General features: G+C 34.6%; 1 protein-coding gene across 1 annotated transcript in view; it reads left to right on the forward strand.

Moving 5' to 3' along the window:
* EYS (eyes shut homolog) overlaps positions 1–20694 on the forward strand; it is a 708088-nt gene that overhangs the window by 963 nt on the left and 686431 nt on the right. Inside the window, exon 2 of the mRNA XM_039729652.1 lies at positions 1948–2061. Coding sequence (XP_039585586.1) covers positions 1948–2061 — 114 coding nt within the window. The remainder of the gene's footprint in view (positions 1–1947; positions 2062–20694) is intronic.

Raw genomic sequence — 20694 nt, forward strand, 5'->3', positions numbered from 1 at the left:
AAATACATTATAGAGAAAAACAGAATAAGTTCTTCTCATGCTTCTTTCCTACTTAAGCATGAGGCATAAATAAATGCTTTTTGGCTTACAGAAGTATCTGTTTTACTTTTTTTGTTCTGCAGCTCAGGTTCTGAGACCAAATAACATAAATCATTTGGCGTAAGGTCCCCCAAAAATAGCTAGTTAACCAAACTTGTAGAAAGAGTGATTTTGTTGAAATGAGTAATGATTTCATTCAATCTGCCAGAACTCACCTCCATTTTCATTTAAAGACCTTTCAGATTACATTAGTGATTTTTTTAAAATCAACATTTAGTTTAACTGAAAGGTCAAACCTTAACTTAAAAGAACAATCAAAACAAAATACTTAGTACTTTCTTCCAGATTGTTCTGTCCCCTAAAGTTGTTTTCAAAGGCAATTTGTTAAACATACTGTTATTATCAAATAAAATATGTCACAAATGTAAAAACAAAAATCAAGTTATCCTCCTAGGAAATATTGCAGCACTTAGCCAAAACTAATTGGATAAACTGAATTTGGGTTTGGATTACCGTACAAGAGAACACAATATAACTGGGTAGACTCTTATCTAATCATTACTCTTATTTCATGGAGGAAAAGAAAATGGATTAAGGAAATTATGGGGACGTGGTTCCTGCCTTCAGACCAAGAGAGTTTGGGTATCTTTTAGAAAGTCACAGAAATACTCATTCTCATAAAAAAAGAATCATTGTAGCTCCTTTTCTATCTGTGGAGCAGAATTCTTGAAATGTTCCTCTGTTGGACTGAATTTCTGTGGTCTCACAATAGTGATGCTATGCTGTGAAGCACAGCTGATAGCTTAGGAATGAGTGAGGTTCATAGAATACACTTCATAGAAATGAAGCTTATGTTGCATAAAGATTGCTGTAATTTATTTTTAATTGCTTTTCAAAGTGCATAATAATTTGGTTACTAAAGCATTTACCAATGGAAGATTATGCAGGTATGAATAAGTCAATGTTGTGAGAAAATTTTTTTATAATTATGAACAGTGTAATAAGATAGTGGAAAACATTGATGGTATGCAGTGTGTTTTATATTTCCTTTATCATTACTAGAGGCTGTGTAAAATTCTTTGAAAATAACAGTACCCAAAGTGTCTGGTACTAATTGAACTCAAATTAATGAAAAAATTTGCAAGCAATTCTGTTAAAAGCAATCATCATGCTTAATGTTATCAACAAGCAATGCTTAAAACATTTTTTTTAGCCTGTATGGGAAAGTATTAGGTAATGCCATTAGCTGACAATACTGGTCTCATAAATAAGCTGGATGCAAACAGGAAGAATTAGAAGACTAAATCATCATATATTATGGGCAGGGCTACACAAGAGTAAGGAAGAAAAAAGTGCCTCCCATAACATAAAGTCTATTAGAAATTTGAACACTTTTTGAAGTGTGAATAATGTCATGGTAATAATTCAAGAGGCAAACATAATTAAATGGTATTTAGACCTGTATGCCATAATAGAATAAACAATTTATAACTGGAATTGTAAATTCCAGAAAGCTGCATATCAAAAAAAATTTCTCACATTTCCACTCCACATAAGGACATCTTTTGTTCTCAATGCTGAAAGAAACTGTAAGTAAGATTCATGTTAAAAAAAATAAATCCTACAGTTCTAGTAGTGCTTCTGCATTTTAAGGTATATGTGAATTTGTAACTATACGTCAGAGGAGGTTAAGCACAGTAAGTGAGCACAAAAGTAGATTAATATATTTCTGACATGCTTTAGAAGTTCAGTAAATTTGATGCAAACTAATGAAAAATGTCGGCATAAACACCTTTCTATCCATTTGCCTATCGATGATGTAACTATAAATTTGACATTTATAAAACATTCACCAAACTCCCTAAATATTTAATAAAGTCCCATGTTCCTATTATTTCTTTGGCACAGGTAAAAATTGCACAGAAATAGTTGGACAGTGCCAGCCATCCACATGTTTAAATGGTAACTGCATCAATGTTACTCCAAACACTTTTTTTTGTGAGTGTGACAAGGGCTTTACAGGTAGGAAACACCTTTTTGTCCTTTCTTACAATAATAATTTTATCTGTTATAGTAATGGTATGAACTTTTGCTTTATCAAAATGGTTCTTTTTGATAATTATTGCACATATTGCCATATCCTTAGATTTTGTAAAAATATGTTTTGTAAAATATAGAAATCAGACTACCAAATTTCTCACGTACTGAAGTAAAAACATATAAATGATAGAAGGTTTTCATAATCAGCTGCTATCCACAATTACCTTTCTTCTATTGGCAATATAACAGAGGAAGACTCTTAATCACTGATTCACTGGTTCTTAAATACACAGTTATTAAGAATCAGAACTCTTTCTGGGTGGATGAATTTCAACACATTTGTATTCATAATTTCAATACCCTCTTATAGATGTACTAGAAATATAAAATGGAAATAATCTAATAAGTCAATAATGTTCATGATTTATGGGTGCAACTTGATTAAAAAGAAGATAATTGTTTTATTTATTATATATGGGACAAATAAGATATTTTCATTAGAAAAGCTTGACTAGAAAAATGTATCTAAAACCATCCTCTTGTAAACACTTTTTTGGGGGGTTAGGATAGCAGTGAAAAACTATTTATTCTTGTGCTTCACAACTGCAGTTCACTGTACAGATGTGAGAAAAATAGTAGGACTCAGAAGAATATTTTTTAAAGGAGGAGCTAAGAATAAAGCTAGCTCTTGAATATCCAAAGACAGTAAAATTTTCAAAATGCCTATTTCTTGGAAGCATCACTTATCTTGTCAATTATAGAATATAAAGAAATAATTACACTGAAATGAAGAGTTAAAAGAAATAAAAAGCAATCATAATGGAGTTAGAGGGATCAAAAAGCCAATCTTTATTTTCATAGTGAAAGACTGAAGACCCGTGTTTATATTCTAATTAAGTCTGTATAGAAATATGTTTTTTAAAAATGGGATAGACCTGCTGAATTCTAAATTCCTATTAAATCTCTTTGCTATTCTCCCTTTTTTCACTTTCTTTCACTATAGAAGCATCATGGTCAGCATAATTCTGAGAAAACTGAAAAAAAAACCCTCATTCTTTTTCTGAACAAAAAAAATTATTAGTAAAGTTTTCTAGAACTGGGTTTCAACCCCCCTCATAGTCCATATCTTTTTAGAACATTTACCTTTGTCCTTTCATGCAAATTGTGTAGGCACATCACTTTTGAAATTTTCCCTACAAAAGTCTTTGTTATCCTTGCAATTTTGACGTAGTGAGGGATGGGAGAAATGAGACAGGAGGAACACCCTTCCAGATGCAGTAAATACATATCCATAATGACATGGAAATAGTTTAATATTCTGAACTACTGGAGGGCAAGATACACTGCAACTTATTATGTAATAGCTGATAAGGATTGAGAAGGAAAAAAGGAGGCTATGAGTTTAAGTAGCTGCCTTTTTATTTTCCACTTAGCCAAAAGAAAATGGGGAATCCTTTCTTCTTTCCAAGAATAAGGCTCTAAGGAGGAGAAGGATTTGAATTTTTTTTTCTGGTTCTGTAATATAACAGGATTGATTGAATAACATACAGTATAATTTTACAATTATTTACTAACCAAATGTGGTGGTTTAAGGCTACATGTCTTCCTATGGTCCTGCATAAAGGTGTTTGCTAGCACAAAGGCAATTTGGAGAATAGCTACCTAAAAGAATACTACTATGTTGAAACAGACATTTTTCTAGGAAAACAGATATTTTCCTGTTGTTGTTCCATTGCAGCTGTATTTTAGTTTCAGCCAAGGTGAGTTGTGTAATTATGAATCTTGTAAGATGAATGATATTTTAATGATGTGAAATTGGCAGAAAATTCAGTTCTTCTGTCTTGATATTGAACTTGCATCCTGAAAACAAAACATAAAAACAAAATTGCACACATTATATTTAAGATTTTGTAAACTTTATCCTATCTTTTTTCTAAAATGAGTCAAGACACTAACTAGTTCACATGATCTGAATGAAAAATATTAAATATATGTGTTACTCTATGGGAGTAACACGTATGTTTAATATTTTAAATATTAAATGGTGGGAAGTAAATAAAATTGTAATAAGGTAAAAATGCTCTGAAAACATTTATTCAAAATACATAAAGGTTGCTGGGTCCAAGTTGTTATGTTCACAAGGATAGAATGGGTCTATTAGACAAGCAATGTGAATTCTCATTTCAATGGTATATTTTTCTTTTTTATTGATTTTTCTTTTTTCTTGATTTGTTCATTCACTGAACTCTCAAAACTCTCTTTAATCTTTACTGAAGGAAGATTTTTAACACAAAAGGAAACCGCTAGCATTAGGTTTGTATTCTTATGATTGAATACTCGGATTCATACAAAAATTTGCAGCCTTAGACTTATTAAGTCGTTTAGAGAAAGGAAATATGGATAAAACAAAGATGGGGTGGGTGCAGAGAGGAAGGAGGGAAAAATAAGCTGGTAGTGTGTAAGCAGTTGCTGCTCCATACTCTTGTCTGAACGACACCTGCACTGAATCACTTTAGTCTATCTATTCTTTTTATTAAATATTTTCTTTACTCTCTTTACATATAATCTCACTCTCTCCCCATCTAATCTCACTCTCTCCCCGTCTATGTGTTCTAAGGTTCCAATGCCAGAACTGGAGAGAAAAAAGTGCCTGAATTTGGTGTCTGCATTTTGAGTTAGAACACTGGTGGTAGTGGTCCTCATAACTTTGGTGCCAGCATTTGGAGTAAATGAGGGTCTCAGCATCAGTAAACTGAAGGGAGACCACAGATTGCAGGAGTGTGTGTCTGAAGAGAGTAAATTTTGTACCAGCAAAGGGCATCAGACTCTGGGCAACAGTGGCTCACATGCCTAGTGCCAATTGAGCATGTGAGAGTCCCAGCATCAGCAAATGAAGAGGGGAGTAAGGGTGCCAGGGCCTGTGTGCACTGGCAGGAGCCACTTGGAAGATAAAACGTTTTGCTCTAAGCTGGTCTCTCAGTGTGTGTGTACAGATATGCATGTGCACATGTGTATGTGCATGTGCAGTTCATTAGCACTCTGGAACAGGCAGGCACAGGATTTGGGCATCAATATTAGGTGAGCTGAGGTCCCACAGTGCTACTGAAAGGGTTCTCAAAAGTGTTGGTCTTTGTGAAACAGAGGATAAGGGCTGTGTATTGAAGGAGTTCATAAATGTGTTAGTCCTTTTGAAATAAAGGGTAAGGATCTGTGTGTCTTTATTAGCAAGCTTCCATCCTTATCAGTCAGAGAAGAGGACTAAAATTTGGCTGTTTGTACATATGTTTTATGTGAGTTCTGAGTGCGTGCTGGTAAAGGCAATGCTTTAGCTGACAGCAGTGTATGTAGCTGGCTGCATTAGTGTCCTCTGCATGTTTGCATCTCTGGCATACTTGTTCATCTTGGCTGCTGGCTGAGCCTGCCAACAGGAAAGCAGCAGCTGCAGTAATTGGATAGATGGGTCTCCCAGGTCTTTGGGTTCACTGAACTGGGATTTAGCAGCTGGGAAGGAGGTTCTCCAGGCCCCTGAGTCCACCAGAGCAAGTGTCTTTTATACGAAGAGGATGTCTCAACAATTTTGATGGATGTTATTGTTCTGTTCTGAAGATGCATAGAAAATTAATGTGACTCATCCATAAACTACAGGAAATAACAATATCTTAGCTAACTATGTAATCATACTGTTCAGTATGCTTACTCTAGATAAAATCTAGTGGATTAAGAGAAATTGTTTTCTGTTTGAATATGTTTTGGTGAATCTGTGTGGCGTTTTGTTCCTTATGTGGGAAGATGAGATTGATTAAAAAACAACCCTTTGTAGAGCACTTGAGTTTATTTTTTCACACATTCCTGTAAGAGAGACTTCAATTTCCTGTCTTCCCCAATGGTCCAACTGACCTCTTTGCAGACTATAATGAGTTCCCTCCTCACCTGAGGAACAGGAGACACTATGAGAATGAGGTGGTCTTGCTTGGAGCCACTGTGCTAGAGCTTTCTTCATCCAGGTGCTTTAGTATGAAATGGTATGTTTGCTTAATTGGTGAATTACACACAGAGTCTTATGAAAAAGGTCATAAAAGTAAAGATACTTTTACACATATATAAAAGAAGAAAAGAATATACTGTTTGCACAATTACTGTTTTAACAGCCTAATAGGTAAATTTGTCTAGGACTAACACTCTTTGCCCAAATTAATACCCAAAGAATTCTTAATAGTACCCCTAAAAACATGATGTAAAAAGCTCTTCTACTATCTATGTTTTACTTTGGTACTAAGCTTCCCAATGCACCTCTTGGTGAAATCCATCCATCTCCATCAATAGGAGGGCACAACAACTGCACCAAGTCATCAGCATTTTGTGGTGTTCATTGAGAGTGTTTCACTCTGGAAGTTTCTCACCTATCAGTTAAGAGATTATCTTAGTCTACTTGTACATGCTTTCACTTCAGTGCTAGATAATTCTACTACTAGTATTTACTTTTCCAGACATGATGCAGATCAATTCATCTTAGCTAGTGACAAAGGTATACATGAAAGGATTTTGTCAAAACTACACCAATGACATGAATTAGGTTGTCTGACCTAAGTAGATTTAATTTTCTCAAATGTACTCTCCTGGCATGACTTCATGACACACTTCAGTAGTCTATGTTTAAAACTCATATTAGTTTTGATAACCTTTCCATATTTCACAATCTTTTTTTCCTTTTATTAATAGATTTACATTGAATTATAAGTAATTGTCATATTTATTGAGTATATCAACTCAACAGTGTAGTGAGTGAATATCTCATAGCACTTTAAAACTGATGAGTATAATTACTCTAGGAAAACACCAGGTATGCATTATTCTTGTAGTTTACTTTTCTGCATATGAATAAGTTTCTGAAATATTCTTTTTAAGGGAAGGATTTTTTTCACAGCAAGATTATTAATATCATACTTTGCAATGAAATTAAACTGAATAACATTTTTGGGATTATTTTTATTAAATTAATTCTAATTTTTAAAAGAAGTTATTACACTATTGTAGTATGGAAAAGCAATGTAATTCCTGCCAAATCTTAACTGCATTAAATCATTAATCACACAATACACATTAAATGAATGAATTTGCTATGAAGTTACAGCACCTCCACTTACAGTTTTTATATTCTGAGCCATGATAGATATAAGAATATAGCATTGTATCATGAGGCTACAAATCAGACTAATAATCTGTCCTATCTCCTTACAGACAGAAAGTCTCTTCAGGTTTTGGATATCTGTCCTTCCCTCGAGATGTTCACTAGTTATTTTTAAATTTCAGTTACATTAATTTTATTTTTTATAGTTGTTAATGAAAAACAAAGTAATGCCTACACATGATCTTGCAAAAGGTAATGAGAAAAGATGAAATATATTTACAGACACTATCAGCTAATAAATACTGATAACACTAAACACCAAATTAGAAATAATCTGTAGAAGATATTAAAATGACTGAAACTCTGAGGTATGTGTCTGTGGTAGTGAAATACCCAAATAATTCTATCCCCTCGACCTTCCTATTTTAATCCAAACTACCTCTGCTATCTGAAAAACACAAACATTTTCCACTTGATTAGTTATCTGCTAGTAATATGCTTACTTGAAACACAGAACACAGCAAATGTAACTAGTTGTAAGAAAGAAAAAAATAACTTTGTTGGAGTTGTAGTTCTTCTAACACATTTCTGATGGTTTATGATTGAAACAGGTATTCATCCTCTAATGAAATAATGACATCTATAGACATTTGGAAGAAGACATTTGGAACGTGATACTGAACAACTCCAGGCTCTTAAGAAAGTCTTGATGTGTGTTTCCTGTTCACAGGACACCAAATGCCTTAGTCTTACCTAAGGAGGGATGGCAGGACTTTATCCTTTATCCTGTGAGAACACATGGTGTTCTTAGGCCCTAAATGAGCAAAAGTCAGCCTTGTCTAAGATACTACTCCATCATCATTAACACACACTTTGAGCAGAATGGCTAAGCCTGTAAACCCATATCATGGTCTCCCATGCAAAAAGTTGTTAGAAATATCGAGTTTGAACTTGCAAAGCTCTGGAGATTCATCTCATTTAGCACCAGTCTGCTTCTCAGCTAGATACCCAAAAAAGTTAAATGTGACACTGATGTTATAAAAGGCACCAGCATAGAACTTGTTTTATAGACTTTGGGTCTGTGAGATAAAGTTCAGTAAGTAGTTGAGCTGTATCAGCTGAAGGAAGAGTGGGAGAGAAAGGAAGAAAGGGAAAGGGAAAGGGAAGGGGAAGGGGGAAATTAAGGAGGAAGAGAAAGGAATAGAGAAGGTAGAATGGAAGATGTGTGTGGAGGGAGAGAGGGAGAAAGGTTGTGAAGATTAGGCTATGTCTCAGAGGCCTCACTATGGCATCAAAGCTGATTGCAAGCTAATGGTACCTATCTGTTCATCATATCAATACATTGTTCATTTTGTTATCCTGTAAAAAGACTTGTATACAAGATTCTTATAATGAGGTACCTTTTGCAATCCTAGATATTGCTGGGAAGAATTTCTATTCTTCTATTTCTAAAAAAAAATACAGTTCCAGTCAGAAAAGTGGCTGAAGAATCTCAGCACAAATATCAACTGGAGAGGACTACACTATCATAGTTTCATTAGTATCATAGTATCATTAATTATGACTGCAGAGTTATACATCTGAACAGTTAATATCCCACTTTTATATTTAATTTGCAAATTACTCCATAGAAAGTTCATTCAAATATGCAAAAGGTCTATTTTTTAATGAAAGAAATAAAATAGATATAGTATAACTAATAAGGTCAGGCCCATTTACTCTTTTATACTTTAAATACTCTAAAAATCTCATGTTGTTTACCTTGTGTCTTGTTTTACATTTTGGTAATTCAGGCATCTTTTTCTTTTCTAATTTAGAAAATAAATCAGGTATACTGAAATAAATATTTCACTTGACATTGATGATGTGCTTTGGATTAAAGTACATATTTAAAATATATTAAAATATATTTTTACATAAGTGACTTTAAATAGTTTTGTTCATGTGAATTAAAAGAGATGCTTGTTAATAAAGGCCTTACTATATAAAATATTACTGTGAGTCCTCAAAAGCATGAATTGGTAAAATGTGGTTAATCTGTTAACACTCTTTATGACTACACAATTGACAATTATACAAAAGTCTTCTGGAAAACAGACCTTCCTGAAGAAACCTTACCTAATATTTATACTAAATTTAGACTTTGGAAAATAGCAGGACCTGTGAAGTGCTAAAATACATTGCATTATGTAAAAAGAGCACAAAATTGATGGATATTTTGGATGTAGGCATAATAATTAAATTTTTTATTACTGTTCTTAATCTGATCAGAATCAGATTCCATGTATGATAGAAAACAGGAAATCAAATTATGAAACCTCTTAAAGAAAGAAGAGTGTGAAGAACGGTGCTGCAGGTGATGCAACTACAGCTTTTAGTATAGATGAATATAAAAAGCTGTCCAAAGGGGGGCTGTGAGGATGGTAAAGAGCCCTGAGGGGATGACGTGTAAGGAGGGGTTGAGGTGACTTGGTCTGTTCAGCCTGGAGAAGAGGGGATTGAAAGGAGACCTCATTGCAGTCTACAATTTCCTCACGAGTAGAAGAGGAGAGGCAGGTATCTCTTCTCTCTTGTGCCCAGTGACAGGTCTTGAGGAAGTGGCCTGGACCTGAGTCAGGGGAGGTTTAGGCTGGATATCAGGAAAAGGTCCATCACCCAGGGGCTGGGCACTGGAACAGGCTTCCCAGAGACATGGTCACAGCACAAAGCCTGACAGAGCTCAAGAAATGTTTGTACCTTGCTCTCAGGTACATGGTGTGATTCGTGGGCTGTCCTTTGCAGGGCCAGGAATTGAACTCGGTGATCCAGATGGGTTCAACTCAGCATATTCTATGATGATATGATTTTAAGAATCTCATTTACCTAGGAGAAAAGGAAACATTATCTTTACAAAGAGTTTTCATATGTGCAAAAGAAGAGGCTGGTACTTGATATCATTATTATTTAAGAGGATGTAAAATTAAATGAAAAAAAAGAAGAGGATAAGATATCCCAAAGTAACCTATACTTATCCCTTTTTTCAGGAGGTTTATCTGTATTTTTTATCATATAGAGTGCCTAGTTCAGGCTGCAGTTCCAGCCAGCTCCAACCCACTACCACAGGTCATGGCTAAGCCCACAGCAGAGATAGGAGCACCTTGGGTGAAATGTGAGCACCTTGAGAAAGGGCAAAATGCTGCACACATATAGAGGAATAAAGGAAAAAAACAAAAAAAACCCAAAAAAACCAAAAAAAAACCCCAAAACCAAAAAAACCCCAAAAAACCAACCAACCAAAATAAAAAAAAAAAAAAGAACCCAAAAAACCCCCCAGAAAAACCCCAACCAGCTCATTATTGAATTCCAAGGCCAGTAAAGGAAGGGAGAGGAGGTGCTGCAGGCACCAGAGCAGATATTCCCTTGCAGCTGGTGGTGAAAGCTGTCCTGGAGCAGGTATTTCCCTGCAGGGTGAGTAGCAGTCTGGAATGAAGTGAGGCCTAAGACAGAGAGGAGGAAAGGTGTACTCAGAATGGCACTGAGTACAGGTGTATTAATATTTTTGGTATACCAAGAAAAGACAATGACAAAATAAAAACCCCTGGATGCTTATATATATTTTTGAAGAATGTAAAATTAGCTATATGATTTCAAATCTATTTATATCAAATAGCATGTATGGCTTTAAATATGGGTAATGAGACCAAGGAGTAAGAAAAGCTTCATACCAAATACTAAATAAAATTTTCCTTAAGGGCAATAGAAAAATACTTAGGTATGTAATAATACATTGTTGGGTACCAGAGTGACCAGGCTGCATATACAGTTCTGAAGCACAATATCTGCAGAATCAATCCTTTTTCATGTAGTTTTGCATGCACTGTAAAGACACTTCCAGACATGCTGTACTTATGGACAGCTTCATGAGCTTGTTGCACAATTTTATGTCATTAATTGGCCAATTGTGTGCATCACACTGCAGTCAGACATGTTTCTTTATTTTCCAAGGTTCTTCTTTGAACTGTCCAGAGCCCCTCCCAAAGTCTTCTGCTTATTTTCTTTTACATACTTGCAACAGTTTGCAATAGCTTACAATGAAAAGCACTGATGTTTAAAACCTTATCACTGCATATGTATCACTTTCTCAACTGATTATAATTAGTATCCGAGTCACTATTAAAATTTTCGGTATGATTTCAACAGTGGGTTTTTTTTAAGATTTTAGCAAAAGCATAATGTGAAGTCAGTGGAGACATTAATTTTGATTTTCCTTGGTCTGCTGTAGAATTGTGTCTCCACTGACAACAAAGATATCACAGTAAGCAAGATAGCCATTTGCATGTTTCAGCTAAATGCCTAAAATATGATGGAGAAATACTGCGAGTTTCATTTAATTAGCATATAAAAGAGGATTAATCAAATGGTGTAAATAAATGGGGAAATAGGAAATGAGAAAATGTTTAGACACAGATTCTAGCTAATTGTTAATTTTAGTTTATTGTTTCAGCATCTACTAGGTACTTCATGAAAGAGAATATCACCAATAGTATTTATTAAGGAAGCAGACAGTTCTGTAAAAGATTATTTTGGGAAAGAATGCTGCTTCTCTTACAACTTTATAAGACACCAGTGTAAAAATCTTTTTAAAATATATATATATATATATATATATATATATATATATATGAGATATGACAAGCAGTAGGATGCAGCTAGAACGTTTCCATATGGCCAGAAGCATACATGTATTTTCTTTTCTTAATAGACCTTTACAGATACATTATCCAGACTGTTTGATGTAACTCTAATCAGTGTAGAACTCAAGGCTTTTAAAGCCAAGATTTAATAATAACTTTTTGTATAATTTAAGAACATAGGATGTAACCACAAAAGAGGACATAGTGGCAAAACAAGAAAAAAGAGGGAAAAGAGATTTGTTTTTATAAAACTGAGTTGAGTGTTACTTCACAGAAGATAGGCTCAGAAGGTGGTACCAGCTAATAAAATAAATACAACTGAGGATTTAGAGAAAGACATTTTAAGTTTCATGATTACTATTGAAAGAGAAAAAAAAAACCTGAAAACAAAAGAAGACATAAAATAATGAAAAATAAGAGTAATGAAAGTGGTGAAATAAAACCAGAAGCACTCTGAAAACAGGTAAAAGTTAGTGTTCTTAATACTGCTTAAGGCTGGGAACCTAGGATAGTCAATGGGGCTCATGAATGAGAGCTGCTGAAATATGGCATCCTTTGTTGACCATAAACCACAGCAAATACCGAGCACAAAAGAACTCTACCTCAGCACAATGCTGGGCCTGAAATGGGAGATATGCCAAAGGCTCCATTAAGTCCATAAAATATATCACTATTCATTTTTATGGAAGTGATTGGATAGTGGGGTGATGGATGAATAGACAGGTAGGTAGATAACACAACAGAGATTGCTCATGGTTTAACGGTCATTATTCATATTTAGCAATCACAATTGTATTGGTGAAGACAAAGCATACAATGCAATATATTGGGTTAATATTGATGAAAAAATAGAGATGTAATATTTCTTTTTGGTTCTGCCTGTGCTGCCATTTCACTTACAGTGTTATAAATTACACTTAGTAAGAGGAAAAAAAAACCAAACCCACAAGGTGATATGAAAGCTTAGAGAGCATACTGAAATCTCACAAACTCTGACAAAGCAAATATTAAAAATAATAGTCATTCTAGAAAGAAGACAAATTCTACAGGAAATAATGAAATTGACATAGGCAATAAAGTTACTGCCACGTTGAACAGAAAACTGTTTAAAATTCTCAGCATTAAGCAAGTGACGAATTTCTAAAAGAAAAAAGTTTGAAATCAATTCCCTAGTTTATGAGCAAAAATAAACTTTTAGTGTTACTATTTTACAGTGGGTTGACAATAATATCATGTGAAATGCATACAGAGAAGGAAAAAGACAATAAGATAGAATACTGTGAAATTGAAAAAAAAAAATAGAAGATATCACCCTTACATTAATTCTAGCTGCAACTTCAGTCATTGTTGTATTAAGCACTGTGCAAGCAAAAATATATATTCTTCAAAGATTTTATGACTGAAATAATGTCAGCTGAATTCCAGGAAACCATATCTAAACCTCCTAAGTCACTCATCAGGATATCATAGGAGACAAGAATACAACTCAGGTGTTTTGACATGAATTCCTGCCTATTCACTGGAAAACTGTAGCTTTACTGGAATTTTGTGTGCATAAATGAGTTATGTGATAGACATCATATTGATGTATCATATTATAATATGTAGGATGTAGCAACAGAAAATAATCAAACTCAGATTTCATTAAAAGGAAAGTTTATTTATTGGACCTACAATACCAAAGATGTTATGCACAACAATAGAAATCACAGTACCTGATTGCTTATATTTCTATACAAATGCATGTTATAATGTTAAACTATTCTATATCTCCAGATTTTACTGCAGCTTTTCATAGGAAAATGTATAAGCTTCATCTTGTGTAATATTAAAAACTGCCAGTGAAAACCCTGTAGCAATCAAATAACATATTCATCTATAAATGTTCTAAATATTGTGATTTATAGGTCTGTATCAGACACCCAAATAGAAAGGTGATTACACTTGGAAATTAACACCTAGTGGTGAATACTGCTTGTTAGGAAAGTGAGGTGTGCAAATATGCATGAGAGATGATCAATGGTGATAAAAACAAAGGTTGCAACTTGATTAAAGAAGTTAAAGCTGTAGTAATGAAATTTGCTAAATACACCAGTTAGAATATTCCTTCAAGAAAAAGGAGAATTAGATAAATTTTACAGGAAGACTTGGGTGACCTGGAAGACTAAAAAAAAAAAAATATGTTAATGTTATACTTGTAATGAGTTTAAAAAAAGAGAGAAAGAGAGAGAGAAAGAGAGAATATCTTAAAACCATAAACTGTTTGGAGGACTGTCTGCCTTCAGCCTTCAAATCCCCAGTTAGCCAATCCTTGTTTGTGAGTATGAAGTCAACCAGAACATCTCATTGCCCCTCTACGACTTGGGTCAGGATGTTGTCATTAATGTTCCTTAAGGACCTCTTGGATGGCTTATGCCCTGCTGTGCTGTTCCTTGAGCAGATATCAGTGTAGCTGAAGTTCCCTATTAGGTCAAAGTCCTGTGAACACAAGACTACTTCTCTCCATCCAGAGAAGGCACCACCCACTTGTTCTTCCTGGTCTGCCAGTTTATAGCAGCCACGCACTTGTCACCTCTTCCACTCAGCTTTTTCATCCTCACACATAAGCTCTCAGTCAGGTGAGCTCCTATCCAGGTGCAGCTCCACATTTCTGCCTTTTACTCACATAGAGTGCAACTTCTCATCCTTGTCTACCCTGCTGATCCTGAAGAGCCTGTATTCCTCTATTGAAGCATTCATGAAACAAGCCATCTAAACAAGTCTGTGATACCAACAAGACTGCAGTCCTGCAATAGCACAAAGACCTCCAGTTTCTCATGTTATTCTTCACATGCAGAGATACCTGAAATAAAACACTTCAGTGTGCTTATTTCGAAAAACAATCTCATTTTTTTCTATAATAGTGTTTTATAGGTACTTTCTTGTTTTCATGCAAATGGCGGAGGTGGCCTTGTTTAAGCCATTTTGTGTTCCCTTTTTTTCTCATCACTTCAGACTCTAATCGACCTGTCACTCCCTTACAGGCTGCTGGTAACCCTCTCTCTTCTGTTGGTTTCTAGTTTAAAGTCCAAATCAATCATCATTCTGGAAATAAAACCTTTGCCCTGCCTGTTTAACAGGATTCCACGTCTTCCAAAATGTAGCTTGTTTATTGTTATAAAAGGGAATACACAAAGTAGTATTAGCAAGAGGTTATGGGGCTCTGCAGTCCAAGAAGTCTTTTAGTTCATGTATTGCTTTTTAGTTAATATATTCCTATGGAGCAAATTGGATCTGTTTGTATCAATAGATGGCTGTTACATTCCTGCATAAGTAGCAACTAAACAACCAGAAAAGCACTACTCATTCTGGCTTGATTTATTTACTTTAGGATTGCCAATGCAAATTTTTGTCACCAAGTAGCATTATATTTTCAGGATCAGAGAATCATGGAATATTCTGAGTTGAAAGTTACCCATCAGGACCATCAAGTCCAACTCTTGACCCTGCAGAGGACACCCCAAGAATCACATCTTGTGTCTCAGACCATTGTCCAAGTGTTGCTTGAACTCTGTCAGGTTTGGTGCTCTGACCACTGCCCTGGGGAACCTGTTCCAGTGCCCAAACACCTTCTGGGTGACGAGCATTTTCTTGATGTTCAACCTACACTGACACAACTTCATGCTATTTCCTCAAATCCTGTCACTGGTCACAAGAATGAAGAGATCAGTGCCTGCCCCTCCACTTCTCCACATGAGGATGGTGAAGATCACAATGAGGTCTCCCCTCAGTCTCCTCCAGCCTGAACTATATACTTTATATAGTATAATATGCTCCTGCTAATACCATCTATTTTCAATTCAGCTCACTCAATAGCAGTCTCAAGGCAGACTAATTGGAAAAAGGAGATATGAAGGAGCAGTTTTAATTGCAGCTAAAATGATTGGAGAGAAAGAAATATTGAAAGAGAAGACTAAATTAGACAACTAAAGAATATTGTAACAGAGTACTGTGGAGGAAACCAAGAATTTTCTAAGAACTTGTTGATGCTTTAGAATAAATTAAGACTTATTCAAGAAGTTAATAATCTTTAATGAAGAAGCACAAAATGAATTAATATCCCTAGGTAAAATATAAAATAAAGAAATTAATAATAACAGAAGGTTAACATGGTAATATACTTGCTAATGTAAATATAAGAAGTAAAAGGCAATGGTGTCACTGCTGACTTGTCCACTGCAGTAAAATCAATAAAGTAGTACTTCCTGGCAGGAGAGACTCTGTATCATATGAATATAAGTTGCGATGAAATAAGTTATACTGTTAAAGGCCTTTACACCAAATTACCTATCATCTATGTGAGATAAAACAGCTGAGCAGCTGATGAGGACAAGGTAAATATTTTCTTAATGTAAACATGTGTTATATCACTTGGCTTCTTCCCTACAAATTAATATCGTGCTGGCTGTCTTCACATAATAGGTCAGACTTAAAAAAAACAACTTTAAATCACATCATGAACATACAGGTGAAAATGGTAGTAGGTGTAATTGCTTAACTAAATTAATTGTAGCCTATATGTTACTTGGCTTTTCCAGAAGAATATTTTGAAAATATATCTCTAAAATAAAAATAAAAATGGGACTAGTCCACAAACACTTTGTTACACAAAAATTGGACAGTTTTATCTACACATTACTACCTCCACAACTCCTATAAATCTGTAAGTCTTACTCATTCTTTCTCAGCTCCCCCTCACTCCAAAGCTCTGTAGTGCCAGATTTCCTTCAGAATAGTCTGAATATCAAGCTGCGTTTCTAGACGTATTTTTACAGAGCCATTACTGATTCAATATGGGAAAATTCAGTTTTATGGCTTCTTTATAAAAAAATCGTCTCATTTTTTGAAGACAACATAATTTTTAGCCACTATAAATTATCATGCTATTTTTTAGCCAATTAGTAAAAGAAATACTATAAAAATATTTTTAACTTTTCACTGCAGTCTCTTTTTTCCATCAATTTTTGCTTGAAGGCCTTAGAAATATCAACATAGGTTCTCTGACACAACATATTACTCTTAGCCTTTAGGTTTATACATTGTGGTGGTACTGTTGCCATTCCACTTCAGATTCATCTTCAGTATGTCCATGTAATGCTTCATCACCCTTCTTTTCAGCCATGTATGTATATATTATCTGGTCAGTGAAAATAGGTTGCAGCAGTCTATTACCTGACATAGAGACACCTGGATAAGTGAATTTCTTCTTTAAAAAGCATCCATCTGTGTTGTTTTCCTCAGTAGTCAAAATTATATTCTGTCACTTTATATGAGCAAAATAATTCATACAGACTCATACGGAAAACACTGAGATGCTTATTCTGATGACTGCAAGCTTCTTAACTTCTACACATTACATAAAACTGTTTTTGAAAAAATGAATAGAACGTACTTGAATTCAAAATAATGAATGATGAGTTTTTAATGTTCTAAAACAGAGCTCAAATTCATCTCTTTGTTATCCATGTATATTTTATCAGTTATATTGTCAGCCTAGCTGAATTCTCATACAGATTTCTAAGTTATTCAGTAGCAATGCACAGATCTAAATGAATTTTCAGCATCTTCTAGCTCTTCAGAACTATGAAGATGGATGAGGGCCTTAATTTCCTTGATGCTGATGTGGAGGCTTAATCACTTGTTGTTTTGATCAAAAGAGTTGATGATATATGGCATATATCCTAATACATACATAATGATTGGCAAAGAACAGTCTCTATCCCAGCAATTATATAAATTTTGATTTAGCACAAAGTCTCTCTCTTACATATGCTGACAAATACAGATTCATTTCTGCCAACTAAGTACAATGTACAGGTTTTATTATCAAACAAGTTATTGCATTGTAACTTTTTTATCACTGAAAGACCTAAAGTCTACGTTAAACAAGGATGTCTCACCCATTATGAATTTAAAAAATATATTTGTAAACTTGCCTGTATAATGGGTTTTTCCTGGAACCTCCAGGGAATCTGACAGCTGGTAGTACTGAGTGGTTTGTATTGATGCATATTATGTTAAAATTTCCTTTGTTGTAAAAATCATACCAGCTGTGATCAGGGTTATGGTTCAGTAGGCAGGAAAGCCCTACCCAGCCTCACTCACTCCCCACCAGTGAGAAGGGGGAGAAAATCAAAAGAGTAAAGGTGAGAAAACTCATGGGTTAAGATAAAAACAGTTTAACAGGTAAAGATAAACCTGTCTATACATGAAGAGAAAATTAAGGAATTCATTCACCACTTCTCATGGGCAGGCAGCTGTTCAGCCATCACCAGGAAAGCAGGGCTCCATCTCATGTAATTGTTACTTGGGAAGACAAATGATATATGGACAATCAGTTCACATATCCTTCTTTTCTTGCTTCTTTTCCCAGTGTTTTGTTGCTGAGTATGATGACATATTGTGTGGAATATCACTTTGGTTGGTTGTGGTCAGCTATCCTGGCTACGCTCCTTCCCACCTGCTTTTGCACCCCCAGCTTGAACAGAGTGGGGCTGTGGTATTCACATGCCATCTGAAGAGAGAGAAGCTGTGAGAGAAGCAGAGAAAAGAATGATCAAAACAACTCTTATCTCATTTTCTGCTCCTGATATTTGCATGTGTGGAATGTGTTGGGAAGGTTGTTTACCTGAAGGAATTTGGTAATTGGATTCTGGTGGAGATTGTTTACGTTAATTAGCCTATCAGGTCCGAGCTGTGTGGACTGTCGGTCTGGAGACAGTCAGGAGTTAGTTAGTTAGTTAGTGAGTTAGTGATAGTTCTTGTTAGTGTAATATTCTGTAATAGTTATAGTATAATATAGTATAATAAAGTAATTAATTAGCCTTCTGATATCATGGAGTTCTGTGCATCATTCTTCCCACCCATCAGGCATCATGGCACTGATAAGGAGGAAGGAGCAGAAAAGGCCCCTGCTGCTGTGTGTAAGCACTGATGAGAAATAACTAAAACACGCCTGATTTTTCAGAACAGTTTTTGTCACAAATCTAAAACACAGCACCATGCTAACTGCTATGAATAAAATTGAGTTGATAGCAGCCAAAAGCAGTAAAATCAGAAACTAAACAGAGTAGCTAGAAATTTATTAGGATCAGCACTGTCAAGCATAATTCTCCTAATAATATTTTTATCACTGGGAGAATTAGTATGGTCATTATCATGCCTGAGGAGTCATTTTTCTATTTGAAGAGATGAACATTATCTTTCAAGTGAAAAAATGTTCTTTATATGAACTTTGTCAAAAGCACAGTCTTTCTGAATCAGTAATGTCTCCTATATTTCTGTATTTTGGTGGGAACACTGCAAGTTTCTGTTGAATGACTCTATTGCAGCTGTTAAGTAGTTTTAAGCATATCACAAAGGTGGAACTGCTGCTATCTGCTTCCTGACGGGTAGCTTAAGTTTCATTTAGCGTTTTGTCAGAAATGATAGATTAATGATTTAATGGTACTGAATTTTTCACCTTGCACCAGGATTTAGGATTTCTTTTCCATCAGTTGACAGAATTTGATCGTCTCCACTGAATTGTTGTGCAATAGCACCATCACAGGTACATAAATAATTTGAAGCCATTGCAAGGATGTTTGATGTGATACTATTTTGCATTTTGTTGACATTTATAATTTCTTTCATTAGCATTTTAAAACATTTTAGCATTTATGGTAAGCAGCTTGTTTATTTGTCAGTTTTTACATTTTACTCCAGGTTTATTCTACATTTACACTTAAAGAGTGTTCTGATGAAATTATTTTTAAAACAACTTAAACACGTCTCACATTTGCCTCTGACAAAGTAAAGAACATCCTCTGAGTTAGTTTATGCTGCCTGACTTCCATGCTGACTGAAAAAAAAATCAAAGAAATTTAATATTAAATTAATACCAGTATTATCTACTTCATCACTCTTTTCCACTGCTGGATAACTATAACATTCCCTATAAGAAAAAAATATTTTCTTTTATTAGACAGCAACAAGATAACCAGTACATGATTTCTAGTCATTGTCTCAAACTTTTTTTTGCTACTACTTCCTAGCATGAAAGTATTTGCTAGTAGGTGTTAGGACCCCAAGAAGAATGGCACTCAGAGTCTGTAAAGCCTTATGCTAAATGATAATTTAAAATTATATCTATAATGGCTAGAAAAATGATAATAATAGTAAAAAAGATAAAATAGTATGCATAATCTTATCTGTATAGATACTGGTAATCCCAAATTGTGTAGTTTTGAACAGTCCTCAACACACCATGCAGACATCCATGCTGACTCAGTCTATGGATTGAGTTACTCTATTGTGGTCATTCATGTTGCCGCAGGATTTTCTTGGAGGAAAAATAATGAAATCTTTCTTGTATTTGGAAGCTGCCATCACATTATTCCAAGACTATTTTTCTTTTCCTTAAATTGAATTCAATTTTATTCAAATTGTCTTTGTGAAACCTGCTCATTTAAATTTTGATGCTGCTTTTTCTTTTAAGCAGGAGTTTCTGAAATGATTCCCTTTATATTTTACATTGTTTTTTCAACTGAAAAGTAATCTGAGGTAGAACGAGAATATGTCTTCTTCAACTATTTATGAAAAGCAATGTTAAATGCTCTATGACAATAATGTGATATAAATGTCACTAACATACTTGTTGTTTTCCACATACATAGACTAGTTTGACAAGATTTGTAGGTTACAACTTGTGTTGTCTATTTGCTATTTTATGGTATCTTTATTGTCTTCCAGGTATTTGCGAATAGTTTGATTACATTTTCCATTTGATCTTTTAAA

This window comes from Passer montanus, unplaced genomic scaffold, assembly GCF_014805655.1.
Source record: "Passer montanus isolate IOZ18808 unplaced genomic scaffold, ASM1480565v1 scaffold11, whole genome shotgun sequence".
NCBI classification, from domain to species: domain Eukaryota; kingdom Metazoa; phylum Chordata; class Aves; order Passeriformes; family Passeridae; genus Passer; species Passer montanus.